At 42.2% G+C, this 15,610-nt stretch overlaps 1 protein-coding gene across 2 annotated transcripts in view; it reads left to right on the top strand.

The window, feature by feature from the left end:
* Positions 1 to 3,626: 3,626 nt before the first annotated feature.
* dscama (Down syndrome cell adhesion molecule a) overlaps positions 3,627 to 15,610 on the top strand; it is a 57,516-nt gene continuing 45,532 nt past the window's right edge. The window contains exons 1-2 of one of the 2 annotated variants that reach the window (XM_035535848.1): positions 3,627 to 4,401; positions 15,072 to 15,389. In XM_035535848.1, coding sequence (XP_035391741.1) covers positions 4,359 to 4,401; positions 15,072 to 15,389 — 361 coding nt within the window. In that variant the 5' untranslated portion in view covers positions 3,627 to 4,358. Of the gene's footprint in view, positions 4,402 to 10,395; positions 10,483 to 15,071; positions 15,390 to 15,610 lie in introns of those variants that run through there. The other variant, XM_027015457.2, reaches the window with a different exon arrangement.

The following is a 15,610-nucleotide window of genomic DNA, read 5'->3' as shown; positions in this document are numbered from 1 at the left end:
TTTATATCTTCCTTTTAGTGTTGAAATTCTATTTAAAAACAGTTATAAAAATATAATACGTAAATTCTGCTGCCAAAAAAGCATGTGTTCTATAGCAATAATAATCTGCATCTACATCTATATGTTAGACCCTATGTATAGTCTGTATCTAATCTGCAATATGTTTGTGTAATATGTATCTAATCCGAAATACATATCTGTATATTCTGTATCAAATGTACAGTTTATTTGCATAATCTTTATGTAAACAATAAATATTTTTTCCACTTGTCCCTTTGTTCTTGCAACACTTGTGCTCCTTAAGAAGCCCAGTTTAGTGCAGCACCATCAGAGAGCACCAGTGTGCAGGGTGTCCTGCAGTGGGCCTAGAACATGCAAATAAAAAGGCAGGCCAACAAGCAGGGGGTGTGGTCAGAGAAGTAGGGTGGGGTCATGCACTCATGCACCAGGCATCTCTCAAAAAAATTGTGAAAGAGGAGCCATACTGTCATTTGCTTTTCCACGGAGCCCAGTTCAAAAGACACAGAAACCCAGAGCGTTTGTTGTAATCACTCTTTGGCCTTCGTCTCATGGCTCTGGCCCTGGGGGACATGTTGCTTGGGGAAAGGCGCACTCCTGAATGGAGATGTGAGGAGAGGCACTAGGTAGTCAATACGCCACATCGATGTATGGATTCTCCACAGCGGGTCATCGAGCCTGCTCTGCCCCGTCTGCTGCACACCACTTGTTTTTTGAGGGGAAAATTTAATTTAGTTCCAGCAATGTCTGTTAGCCACTTTATGCTATGTCTAGTGTACCACGAAACTATTCCAATAATGAATTACACTCACATAAAGGGATATTTAAAAGGTAAATGCATAATTTTCTGGTAAAGCCAAACAGGCAATGCTAGTAGCACTCTGTGGATTTTAAGGTACCTAATGCTGCTAGGTTTATTTCTTTTCTTTTCTTGAGGTGATTAAACATTTCTGGCTGAACATGATGCATCAATTTCTTTTATTTAGTAAATTTACTTGACATGCAACATGGTTTTTTTTTTTTCCCCCAAAAGGTTAAATCAAGGCAGCATGAAAGGTCTTAAAATGACATAATCAATGGATAAGGATACAGCTCTGAAATATCTATACATGGTTTTAATTCTTGATGGGATCACTTTTGTGTCTGAAGTGATAATTGTGTTGAATGTCTCACATCAAATGTACAGCTCATAAAATTACTTTTATACGCTCTATTGTTCAGGTCCAGTGTATGAAGTGTTTCTGGTTTTGCACTAGCCGCTTTTGAGAGGGCTTCTGTAAGCCTGCGGCAGCAGCTTGCTTTCAGGCTGGTTCCCCCACTGCTGATCCACAGATATGGAAGTGCTTGTTGCGGCAGATTCCGGAGTGCTATGGGACCACCACCGCATGGTGACCATTCATAACCACAATGACAATCAACCACGTAGACAGAAAGGAAAAAAAAAAAAAGAAAACTTGCTGAAAATACACAAATGTAGAAGGGGTGGTGGATTCCTTTGGTCTAAATAACAGCCACCTTACATCTTCCCAACCAGCATGGAGACTAATAGGGAAGAGGGTCAGCTTTCTCTTGGATGAGCTGTGGCTGAAATCCCAGCATTCCCTGCCCATAATTAGCTGTCCTGTTCGGCGGGGCACTCCCCAAGGCCCTCAGCCCTCTCTTGTAGGCTTGGCACACGCTGAGGGAGCTAACCCCCACCCCCCAACACAGGAAGGCACTCCCCCTGGCCACCCTGATGCCCAACAGACTTCCAGCTCTCATGGCACAAGAGGTGGGATCACGTAGTACATGTCACTCTGATGTGCACCCTCTGATAGCAACCAAAGGAGTCACCTCTGGGGCAAGCCACCGCACCTTTGTAGCATGATGGCGGCACCGTTACTGGACAAAAGAGTCCGTGCTGTTTGGATTTCACTTGTGTGACAGATCCGTATGTGCTCATCACTCGCGGTCTGCTTTAAGTTTTAATTTTTGTAAAAGACAACTGAATCTCAAGCCAGAAAGAAATTTGTCTATAAAGTCTCATGGTTCTGCAAGCTGGAGAGAAATAAAATTGGATGATGGTGAATAATGCATGCATACGATAAACGCATGTGAGTGATTATGAGGAAGACAGGTCTGGTGCAGGTCAGGAATCAGATCACTGGAAGTAAAGATAAATGACAAAAGCAGACAGGGTTTGATTCAGAAAAGTGGCAACACAACCTTTTCCTTTTACGCGTGGTTCCGCGACGGCTGAATGTTGCAGTAAATGCATTCAGGAGGTGGGGGGGGGAGAGAGAGAGAGAGAGAGAGAGAGAGAGAGAGAGAGAGAGAGAGAGAGAGAGAGATGGTAGGAGTGGTTCATGGCAGAACCAGGGGCTAAAGACGGCAGGCAGGCAGAGGGCTGGAGTAGTGCTGATAAGGAGGAAGGCGCTCCATTACTGTCACACACCTCCCATCCAGACCACAGTCAACAGGGATAAAGCCCTCAATTCGTGCGCATAAATGCGAAACTCTCCGAATAGCCAGGCCATTCCTAGAAGTACACCCCCCCCCCCACACACACACACAAATCGGCAAAACAAAAGGTGGCAGAGGGACAAAAGAGACCTTTGCGAAAGCAGAGAGCAGCGCTGTGTTTGTCAGGCTTTCTGGGGATGGCTCTAATGATGCGCTGTATTTTTGGCTGGGTGGCCACAGGCAAGGAATAATGACAGCTCCTGCACACAACAATGTGCGCAGCTCTGTGGTGGACGTTAAACCAATCAGACAGTGCCAGCAAAGACAGGACAGGTGCAGTTTGTCTGCAAAACACTCAACACAGAATATACTACAAAATAAAAAATAAAAAATCAAAGAGGAAATATGTCTAATGTCAAACAATCTAAATATCTAGCTTTCAACAACAACAACAACAACAACAATACTACTACTACTACTACTAGTAGTAGTAGTAGTAGTAGAATTATTATTATTATTATTATTATTATTATTATTATTATTATTATTAATATTAATAATAATAATAATAATAATAATAATAATAACTAAACCAACAATAATTCTCTTTAAAGTGCAACACCATAAAAAATCTGATTCTGATGATTCTGACAGCTAATACTTAAATAGAGGTTAATATGCAACATTTTTACTTCCTGAAAATACTACGAACAGCTTAATGGGCCGGCTGCACAGGAGGCCAGCGCTCCGATTTGTCAAGGTCAATTAATGAATACAATTTAAGGCCGCATGTAAATGCTCGCACCCTCGGGGCTCATAAATTATACAGAGAACACGTTAAAGCGCACGATTTGATATCTTCCAATTAAGCTAAAATAAGGAAGCTGTCATTTTTTACTTACACGTCCCTACGCTCTCAGTTCGACTAAACTTTGCAATGTAAATTATTAAGCGTTTTGAACCGTGTAAATATGTCACAGGGGACTAATGCCGCAACTTATCACGTGATGGCTTGAGTTGATTGTTAGCCTGATTGGTGTGATGGATACGCTCTTTTGCGTGCAGAGCAGTGCGCCCCTGCACCTTTAAGGGAACGAAGGAAGAAAGCGGCTGCAGAGGAGAGAGAGAGGGTTATTCCGCAATGCTCGGAGCCAAAGGGGGTGAGCGCGGGGAGTAGCCTGATCAATGCAGCAGAGGGGAAGATGCGTGTGCTTGTTGCCTACTGGATGGCGCGAGGTGGTGAAGAGGGACTCAGTTCTGAGGCCAGCTAACAACTATTAGGCTACCTCTACTCCATATTCACCGACTGGATTTTGCTTCAGTTTCTTTTTTTACATTTTATTTTTTTCTGGGAAAGTTTGCCATGATTTTTTGACTAATGACTGATTTCATTTGCATGGACGGATTAACTTTTTTGCCTTTTGTTTGAAACGACGCGTTATTTCCGTGACTTTTGCATGAAACTCCACCTGTGCGCATTGCACTTATCCAGCGTACGCTCGGAGAGCGCCACAGACTCCGCGTCACACCTGGCCAGCCGGTTACCGACGCGAGCCCCGCATGCACCCGCCAGAGCAGCGCTTGGAGACGCCGGCACGGCATTAAGGCAGAGAGTCCACGACCAAAGACCTTTACAGTGGGATCTCAGTGCGGCTTTTTTATTGAAGACAATCAACAGAAGCGTACACCTCGTCAGAGAGAGAGAGAGAGAGAGAGAGAGAGAGAGAGAGAGCGCGCGAGAGCGAGAGAGATTGCCGTTATTCATATATGCTCATGTCATACTGTAACCCATAAACTGAAGATATTAAAACCACCCGGAGAAAAGCAAAAATCTTAAAGAAGAAAGTGTACTGTGGGAAGAGGAAGAATCTTAGCGTGGGGATTGAAAGGAGCAGGGCATGAGGATATTGGTCATTATCTTTTTCCAGTGCATCTTGAATGGTGAGTTGTATTTTTATGTGGCCAAACTTAATAACTAATTATAATTGTCTTAGCTTATCAGTGGTTAAAATAAATCATTTGTTGTAAAAATCTTTTTAAAAGCATTAAATATATTACTATACGGCTATATGTCCTACTCACATTTCAGAGGACAGGGGTTAGCTAGCTTGCCACATCTATAAAGGTTAATTACGCTCAACTTTACATAGGCTAAATTTTTAAACAGTGGTTTTCCATTGTGACCTCTTCGATTTATTACTATTTCATTGTTTTTGTTTTAGTTTGTAACGCGATGCAAGAGAAAGACAGAAAACATTTCGTAATGATGGTCTAATTCGGATTCTTGCTTGCGATTTTGAAAATTAAAATGGAATACCCTCGTTCGCCCTTTAAGCTTATCGAAATATAGCAGCGGTTATTCACTCCATCAAAAACAAACATTTGAATCAGTGATTTTATGGTTGCCATTTTTAATCAAGATTCTTGATTTTATATGATTATGCAAATTTAACTTGTCAATGTATCATGGCCATTAAATAAATAAATCATGTCATTCCAGTTGTCATTTGCCTTAAAGTGTACATAATGCTTCCCAAAACATTTATTTTGGATTACTTTATGTCACTTAGAAATTATGCATAACATTTTGCCATGGAAATTTGATTAAGAAAATAAGTATGGTCATTTCAATGATGTAATAAACTCAATTATACATTATTAATGTGCTATGTAAAGCACTTCAAAATCACTTAATTACTTTGGAAAAAAAAACAAAGAAGACTCCACTGTGTGAAAGAAAATAGCACTCTATGAAAAAGAGGTATTTCTGTTTTTGTGGCATCACGCGCGCCATGTTGAAGCTGAAACACTGAAGCATTGAAGGGGAGGAAGAACATTTTTTTTCCCCAAATCCCAAATCCCAATCAGAGCTTCATCACTGGTCCTGAAGCATGTTTTCTATGAGTAAATCCCGATTTTGTTAGATTACTGTTCTAATCTGAATGACCTGTAAGGGCTTTGTGCGGATGCTCGACAGGAAGGAAAATTTGACTGAGGCTGTAAAATGGAGAGGCATTGAGAAAGGGGTGCATGGTTGCTGGGCTAAATCAGGAAGGGTGTGTATGGGGTGGGGGTGGGGGTCTGGTGTGTAAGGGGGGAATGGAACTGGGAGAAAATAGGGGCATTTATGAGATTTTATAGGAGACAAAACTGAATGTGAACCCCCTCCCATTCAGGCAGCCCAGCGATGGCGATGCGTCAAGTGAAGATGACAGGAAAACCATTTTGTGGGAAAGGATGGTGTGCCGATCGAGAGCAGTGGTTGTTTAGCACAAAGGCTGTAGCACCGCGGTGATGGACACATGCAGGAACGTGTGCAGAAGCATCTGTCTGGCGTGGTGGCTTTTCATCCAGGGGAGCCTTGTCCGCTCCTGCACCATCCGTGACAGAACATTATTTTTCATACGTTTCAAATGTTGTTTTCACACATTCCAGCAGGTCTCTGGCACGCTTTGCGTGAAATGCATGGACACGACTGCATAAGCTCTTCGGGTGCTGCGTCGATCGACTTGATTGTCAGTATTTCAGCGCCATTTCATTGCAAAATTAAACTGTGGCTACCTGGTGGACTGTGTTCAAATGAGGTTTTTAAAGAGCATTCAGAGTGCTTCCCTTTGATCAATAGTACACCATTTGTACTGTTCCATTTATTCTGATTTTGCGGCTGAGGCACTTTTAGAGCCGATTGATCTGTTTTCTGATGCAGTTTTTCAGTCGACAGGCAAGCCTGAGTCGGTGCTCCATACTCCCTCTACACGCCCCCCCCCAACCCCCTCCCCATGTCCCCTCTACATTCCTGCTCCCCATAGCAAGCATCTCTTGTGAGGAGACAGAGACCAGATGCCTTACAAAATGCAGCTTTCTTGATTTGGCCAAGCACATAACCCACTCCTTGCATGGTCTCTATGGAAACCCGTGTAATGGACGAGACTGCAGCCGTGCCTGTATTTGCAAGACTGTGTGTGGCACAGGTGACCCCGGAAGTACTATGGCACGATGACAGCCAGCCAGGCGTTGATGCAGAGAGGAGATGTACTGTAAGAGATTGTGTAGTTATTTGACAAACTTTGCATGATAATACCAATTTCAGTCTTTATCAGTATAAAAATGTATTTCTAATCACTTGATATAATGGGAAATGCCAGTAAAGGGGATTCATTTTCTGTATTTTCAGGAACATTACAGTTTATTCTGAATGTTTGTAGCAACAAATTCTTCTGTGCCAGTGTGATTTGTTTAACACAATTTTGTTGTGTTAAATCAAGAGGAAAGTGTTGGTTCACTTCCTGTGAACTAAATGACTTAAACTAATATACTCTCCATCCAGCAGTGCTTTCGCAATCCAGTTAACTATGGTGTCTTCCTCAACACTGGTCTTGTGATATTAGATAAGCAGAGCTTTAACATGCAGTATCATGGAGAGTTGTTTTCAAGGGCTCTCTGCTGGCTGGAGAGCTCTCGCCACCACGGCTCGATTAAAACGCAGCCCGTAATTGGGAGCTTTGGGTCCATCCTTGGAGAGTCATGCTGGCTAACAGGAATGATGATGTTTCTGCAAGGTGGTGGCAAATACACATTTAATTGGATGCTAATAAATAGTGCAAATATAGGTCAAGGCCTTGAACATGCAGTCCCTTGCACCGATGCCAGAAAAGAGTGTGTTTGGCTGTACCCAATTTAAAATGAAGCGTATGTAAGTGCCGGGATATGGAGGAGAGTTTTAAAATTAACGTCTTCACCAGTGAAAGCTGTGGTTTGCAATTACTCATATGCACTACACACAGGACAGACACAAGTTAGCCTGGAAATTCATGAAGGACTGATGTATTTGAACGACTAAAGATTTCATGCATAGAGACTGAGCTGCTGTCAGCAGTATTTAGATGTCTCATTTAGAACGCCAAGGCAGGGAGGCCGGAACGACTGATTGATCTTGATGAAGCTGTCACTGAGAGATTTTAATCAGTTTATAAATGCAAAACTAATGATGTGAGATAGGCCTGCTCTGTGGGGAGCATGTTCACTTCCTGTGAACTAAAAGACTTAAACTAATTCGTGGCCTGTTTGTATGGTTTTCAGATTGCAAGATGAGGATTTTAATACACTCCAGTGGCCATTATTTACTGTCTCAATTTCTGTATTGTTATGAAGTGAAACTACTCACTGACCCATATCAGGGCCTTCAGACTTCTTGTATTCCACATAATTTTTAAACCTGGAAATAAATGCAACTTTTAATGCCCTCATCACACCAAAGCTGGATTTCAGCACAGAAGCATTTGTTATTTGTTTTTTAACGGCATGGTGCCTTATACCTTTTAATTAAGGGTTCCTGTTACTGCAGTCGCACATGTCTGCTGTGTGAAATCACTCAGGTTGAATAGTGTGTGTTTCTTAGTTGCTCACACTTCCCATGTCCCAGGATGAAGGCCAATATTGATAGGGTGAGGATGCACTACTGTATGATGATGTACATCTGTCACAGTGGAGAGAAGAACCACTGATATCACACCACACACAGCACACCAGAGCCTTACAGATGTGGGTACCACTACTACCACCATTTCTAACTATCACCAACTGCACTCTATTTTTCTATATTGCTGATAATGTATTATCTGTAATTTATTCGTCTCTTAATGGCACCTACATAAATTGTTTCAGCAGTACATTGACAGCCACCATGTTTTTGTGATTATCCCAAATCCCACCTAAAAATATGTCAGTTTCCAAGCACCTCCTGTCCCATTCATCTCAGTGTGGCCTTCTCAGAGTCACCCAAGAGTGGGTGAACTTGGGCTAGTCGTGGCTGTCAGACTCCACATCCTCTATACCTGCATGGCTTAGTGTCACTTTGACCTAGAAAAGGGGTGGAAATGTCCTGGACTTGGCACAGGCTGACAGAAGGAGGCTAGTCGAGTGGCTTCCACGTGTATTTATCCTGGCGTTGATGACTTGGCAGTCTAAAACAGCCTGGTTGCCACGGGGAAATGTGGTCCACTAATGAGAGCTCTTCTGTCATCGCCACCATGAAGCAGGTTGCTGGGTGACGCGCCGCTCTTATGTAAACGGTTACGGACCTCGTTCGCTGCAGGTGTTCTCGGAGCGACGCGTGGCGGGTTAAATTACACGCCACTGTCAGGCGACTCTGAGTGCCATGCAGAGTGCTACAGTTTTCATTACAACACCAAGTCTGCAGGATGTGGTTTGAGCAATCCGCAGTCTAACAGCTATACGGTACAGAATAAGTGGGAAGACAACTTCTGATGTGAACTGAAGACAAGTGATACATTTAATACCTAAATGGCGCTATGTAATGTGATTAATATATAAATATATTAAACATTTGTTGTGGTATTCATTAGACATTTGTAGACTTCATTCAAAGCCAGTACACATACAGTAATAACAGGAAATTTAGAAAAATAAGTCCTGGCACTGTATCAGTATTTAGTATTTATCTTTTTCTCTTGACACAGTGTATCTGGGAGTATATATGGAGTATATATAGTTTTAGGGGCTAGTTTGTTAGTAATGAGGTCAGGCAGAGAGGGAAAACATTTCATTAAAAATATTTGAAAGCCATCCTCAACATTTTTAGAATATTTATTAAAATTGTTCAGGAAACCATACTGTAAATTCGAAATTTTTCAAGTCATTTTTCATTTGTGTTTTCCAAACAATTTTACTTAAACTCGTCGGAGAAATGTATTAAACCCTTTGATTTTCCCTTATGATTTTTTTTTCTTAAAACGTGCAAAGAGCAAAATCTTTTTTGACTGGTGGTAAATCAGATTTCAGCATACTAGTGTACACTGTAATTTAGATGTTTCAAGGGGTTGTATATGATGTCTGGCTGCTGAATGCATGTGTGTGGTGTAACAGCCAACCCAGGATTTAAACGAGCATTTGTATAAAAAGGGCAGAGTTTCAACACCCAGAAATGTGAAACATTTTCAAAGATCCCAGCCAATTAAAGTGTTGCTAGCCTAGGGTCTGTTATGTTTCCATTCCCTTCTATCAGGCTGTCCCCAGAAGTGATTATGCTAATTGCTGTTTGATCAGATGATTAAATTATAATTTGATTAATCCTGAGCACTAAATGCTCTGAATACATTTACATATGCTTGGCTGCCTCACTTCGCAGAACTAACCTCCCCTGCCACTAAATAAGCATGATGGGAAATGACCCAGGACTAGCACAGTGGCACCATTACTGTAGACGTAAAACTGGAAAAAGGAAAGAAAATGTAGGCTATAGGGAAAAAAAAGGAAAAGAGAATGATTGTTTAAGCCTTATTTTAACCTTGGTTCTTCTGTTCTCTCAGAATAGGTTTTGTTGTGTGCGCGCGCGCGTGTGTGTGTGTGTGTGTGTGCGTGCGCGCGTGCACATGTGTGTTCATGTCTGTGTGGTTTTTTTTTTCTTTTTTGCATGTGACTCTTATGCATATAGCCCCAATTTTCCAAGTGTCCATCACAAAGATTTATGGGTGCGTCAGATGGGCAGTCCCTGGGGTAATATATCAGAGAGATGAAAACAGTGTCCTAACTGTCCCCACAGCAGAATAGGCTTTTTTCTTTTTCTTTTTTTTCTCCTTGGGATGTATGCAGGGCAGAACGCGTGCGATTTCGCAGGTAGACTTGCACTTCTCGTCGGGTGGGTTGGGTTGTTCTCCGCCCGCTACGGAGATGGGGGGTGGGGGGTGGGGGGTGTAGCACTGCAGAGCACATCTCAAAATGGAGTAGACCTTCCAGTGAGGATAGTGGGAAGGAGGATGAGATGAAGAGAATGGGTGGGAGGAGAGAGGGAGAGAGAGAGAAAGATAGACAGACAGAGGGAGAGATAGCTCTTATTCATATATGCTCATGTAACACTGTAATCCATATACTGAGGATATTAGAACCTCTTTTAAAAAGGTAAAGAAAGTGTAGTGTGGGAAGAGGAAGAATCTTAGCGTGGGGATTGAAAGGAGCAGGGCATGAGGATATTGGTCATAATCTTTTTCCAGTGCATCTTGAATGGTGAGTTGTATTTTTTATGTGGGCAAACTTAATAACTAATTATAAATGTCTTAGCTTATCAGTGGTTAAAATGAAGGGAGAAAGATGGACAGAATGGGGGAATGTGGAAAGAGAGACAGACAGAGAGAGAGAGAGAGAGAGAGAGAGAGAGAGAGAGAGAGAGAGAGAGAGACAGACAGACAGACAGACAGACAGACAGGCACATCTTATGAAGCTGAAAGAATCGCTTTGAAGATAGGATAGTGAAATCTCATCATTTGACCCACAATCACATATAAGCCCAGGACTGTTTGGTCTTGTTCTTTGTTCCAGACTGATTCTGGTTTAATGTGCAAATGCAGATGTAGATACTGTGATAGCTAACTGGAATGTTACTCTGCTCTGGTGTTGCTCCAAATCAGATGTCTAATAATAATATATTTCAAAGCAGTTGGTTTCTGGAGAGCGAGTCACTGCTCTCAGCTAATAAGGGCAGTGTGTTAATCAAAGAAATCATAAACTTAATTATTTTGCCAAGAAAATTTAAATAGGACCATTAACAGTATAGTCATTATCTAAATAGTTACCATAGCAATCTTCAGGGAACTTGCTATATATATATATATATATATATATATATATATATATATATATATATATATATATATATATATATAATTTTATATATATATTTATAATATAATTTTTAACTGCTGAAATGGGGAGAAGGGGAAGAGGGCTCTGTGTTCAGGGACCTCATAATAATAATAATAATAATAATAATAATAATAATAACAACAGCATTATTATTATTATAAAGATTTATTCTGAGGGGTTTAAAATTGATTGTCAGCCAAATAACAAAATCATGTTGCAAATCAATCTTTTATCCAAGAGAAATCCAGCATATTTCAGTTAATATGTACTTGGCGTGTTGCGGAATCTGTGTATGCGGCCTGATGAGATGAGCTCAGCAGTGCCGTGTATTTCAGGCCAAGCGCCGGTGGCAGGAGCTCGTTTGGCGATAGCCAAACGATTCCTCATCTTGCCTGGATTCAGACGTCAACATCTCCCACTCCTGTAATTGATTTGGGTCTACAAAGGTCGTTTGATCTTGTCACTGCAACCGGGGAGTCCGCAAACGAGCATTTGCTCTGCCGCTATTCAGATGATATTCAGATGATATTCAGATTATCTCACTTAAGAGATGGAGGGACGAAAAAAGAGAGTGTAAGAGAGACAGAGAGAAAAGCGGCTTGGCTTTTCCAACGGGGACCCTCGTCGCTGGGCTGTGACCGCACTCAACATCAGAGGCGTATCGACGTCTTTACATATTGCCAGCGAGTAGGGGGCCATTAACTGTGTCATCGGGCAGTGCTTAATATTCATGAGAGCAAATTGGGAGCTGGAGAGCTAAAGGGCCCCTGTGTTCAGGGATCTGCTGCAGCCCCAGGGCAGGCGGGGGAATGTGAACTCCTAACCCAGCACCAGCCATCCCCACATCACCCCACCCCAACCCACTCTGGGCACACTCCGAACAGTACTGCCTTAATTACCTTAAGCTAGCTGTCCTGGGCTAGCTCCAGACACCAGGGACACCCAGCCAATGGGCATCGCTCAGACAAATGACAGGAGCGTAGTCAAGCAGGACATGGCAGTGGCCAGTAGCCAGTGACTAGGGCCTGTAGTGCCAGGATTGGGGAGGACTCTCTGTTCCTATAGGCCTGACTCCTGGATGGGGGAGGACTCTCTGTTCCTGTAGGCTTGATTCCTGGCTGCCGGGCTATGAATTCCTTTATTTTGGTCTGAGCTTGTCACATGCTCCTCTCTCTTCACTCTCTTCGTGGAAAAGAAGTATCTTCACAAAGAGCAGTTGCTGTAATACAATCAGTTTCATGAATGAGGATACAGAAAATATGTCAACTTTAATTTGACTACTGAGTGAAGAATTGTGATTACCACAAATAGAATTTGCAATTTTATTTAAAGAGAGGTAGCTCTTCAAGTTTTGGGGGTTTGATTAAGTTTAAGCTGTATGTCTGTGAGATGAACAGGTCTTTTATGGTGAGGTGAGGTGTTGGGACCTTTCCCTCTACTGGTGGTCTTCTGGTGACTTTAATGGGGGTTGCAGCAAGGCTGTGACTGCTGTTGCAGTTTCTACACTTAGTATCGATTGCACATTCACCTACATAAATCGCCTGGCCAGTTTTCAAAGGTCTCCTGCAATGGCTGGTTACACACTATCAGTGGACACATGGTGTTGTGTTTCAAAGTTAAACATATAATTTGGCTTCATATGAAGAGAAAAGGCTGAACCATTGTAATGATATCATAAATTTGAGAAACATTTGCAAGATATCAATATGAAAGAAATGTGCCCTATTGCACTTGACCTCTGTACAGTGATGCAGCTCAGCAATCACTCTAAGCAAAATGAAAAGCTGGTGGCAATTTAAGCACTTCAGAAACTCTTATATTAATAAAATATTGTTTAAACAAGTACATTTTCTCCAAGTACAATTTGATTTGGGGGGGGGGGGGGTGTCGCACATAATCTAAAATAAAATTAAAATGAGTTGAGCATCACCTACATGAGGCTTTGGAAAAAAAGACTGCAACCCCACGTGTTTTCCTTCATCCATCTCTGCGGTTTCTTCCCTAGTCAGCATCTTTGTGAGTCCCCTAGACCCCATACCATTCCCCTTGATTTTACAATGCACTTGAGCTGCCAACTATGCATCCCAGAGATATTGGCCACTGGGATAGAATTACCCAGGGCCAGCACATCACATGCGTTGGCCATCTGGGATTAAAATGTTCACGACAGGGCGGTAAAAACAGGGAGTGACACCCAAGTTGGGCTGTCTCTTACTGCAAGCAGATCAGGGCCTTAAATCAGACTGCCTGAAAAGACTGTGATGTTGCTGTCAGGAATAAAATGCCTAATGAATTATACATTCATCAACATCCATATTTGAACAGCTCTGTCTGTCCATTTTTATTTGATGATTATAAGATAATTAGATTTTTTGGAGGTGACCATTTCTGACATAGTGAATCACATGGATGGCTTTTCAAGGTTCTTTTCTGAGAAGCTGTTGTGCACCTTATTGGAAACTACAGATAGAAAACTGACTTATTGAAACATACCTTTCAGCTGCAGGCTGTCTGTGTGACCATGATGTTCTCTGATCTAGTTCTTTCACTCAGACATTAACAAACTGCAAACACCGTAAAATGCTGATTGTTCCTGATTTTTTTTGCATTCAACATGTACATGTAAAATAGACAAAATGTAGGTTTTTGACGCTGCACATTGTTGCAATGAAACAACGGTGCTGTGGTAAAAATGTTCCATACTAATGTCATACACTAATAAACTGCGTAAGATCTATATAGTGTTGTTTTGATGCTCTTCTGGCATTCAGACTGGGGTAACTAATTGATCTTTAAGGCATTTTCTTTAAATGATGACGCATCAATCATTGACTTCTCGGCCTAGTATACTTCGGAAATGAGCTGTCAGTGTTTTAAGAGCAAAATGAAGACTGAGGTATTATTGTCCATCTGTGAAACAAATACAATCACTAACCATTGCCTAGAGATGCTATACAGACTTACATACGGAGTCCATTAAACTGGTGCCCAAATGAATCTTAACGCAAGAGCAAAGCCGAAACTGATAGACAGGGGCCACCAGCCTAAAGCCTGCAGAACCTGCGTGCTATTGTTTGAGTGCACGGGGGTAAACTCACGTGTCCGCCTCAACCCTGACAAAGACCGGAAAAACCAGCGAATGCTTTTACGATTCCAGTCCCAAGAGCCTTTCATCCATCAGAACCCTGCCATGTTGGAGAATCAGCTAGCTTGGAAAAGGGCCCTGAATTTTTTATATGTTTTCAAAAATGTTCTGAGACAAAAGAAGCTTTAATGCAGTGTGAATCTTATATATAGAACCTGTGGACACAGTTTACTTGCTCAGGTCTTTCAGTATACCCAGCCAGTAATGTGCATTTAACAGAGGCAGGGGCATCCTGTAAAGGTTACCTTAAATCTTTATGGATATGGGGATTTCAGATGAGTGCAGCCTCAGGCTTTTAGAAGTGCATATGGAGGGGTCAGTTTATTGTTGAATTTGGGCTTGGTGAATGGGTTACTGAATTTCTGAACTCCCAGAGAAAAAGCTTTTTGGTCAAGGACTGTAGTTTTACCTTCATTACATAAAGCATTTGGTCAGGTCTGAGTGAATAGAATGCATAAACCGAGTAAAGACATCAACATGGGAAGATGGATCATGGTTCAAAATCTTGTAATAAATTGATAAGCATGCGAGGGTCATTTCCTTAAAGAGCGAGGAGTCAGAACTAGGCCAAGTTGCCTGGTGACAGACTTAAGAGAAGCGAAAGCCGTCTAAACTAATACATCACCCTTCTCTGTGGTGTGCTGAAAACCCCCTTCTCAAAGAGAGACCCATTAACTTTTCTCATAACCCATAACTTCTCATGAGCTGAGCTGCAACAGAGACTTACACAGCTGCAGACCCACAAGCCAACGGGTCTCGCTCACCTATCACTCATGCCCTAACTCTGCCCTTCACCCTGTTCTTACAGTTCACAGTGAAGACCTACATTCCAGCCTGTATTTCGTCAATGCATCTGTGCAAGAGGTAGTGTTCGCCAGCACCACAGGGACGCTGGTGCCCTGTCCCGCCACCGCCGTGCCCCCGGCCACACTGCGCTGGTACCTGGCTACAGGCGAGGAGAGCTACAACGTTCCAGGGATCCGTCACGTCCACCCCAACGGCACACTGCAGATCTTCCACTTCCCCCCCTCGAGCTACAACAAAGTGATCCATGACAACACATACTATTGCACCGCGGAAAATCCTTCAGGGAAAATTAGAAGCCAGGATGTTCATATTAAGGCCGGTGAGTTTTATGATCTGCATGCATCGTTTGTTTTGTTCACGTGGCTCGATTTTAATGGCAACCTGTGTAATAAGTTTCCTGCCACTAACAATAATAAGTTTTCCACTAAGACATTTAGTGTAGATCTTGGCAATTAATTAATTAGCACCAGACATAAAAATGTAAACGGTTTTCATGAAACAGCTAATCGGTCCAGAACTAGACTTAGACTGCATTTGGTA

The sequence above is a fragment of the Electrophorus electricus genome, chromosome 17 (genome assembly GCF_013358815.1).
Source record: "Electrophorus electricus isolate fEleEle1 chromosome 17, fEleEle1.pri, whole genome shotgun sequence".
Taxonomy (NCBI): domain Eukaryota; kingdom Metazoa; phylum Chordata; class Actinopteri; order Gymnotiformes; family Gymnotidae; genus Electrophorus; species Electrophorus electricus.
Note: the sequence above shows the minus strand (reverse complement) of the source record. Positions and strands in the feature narration are given on the sequence as shown.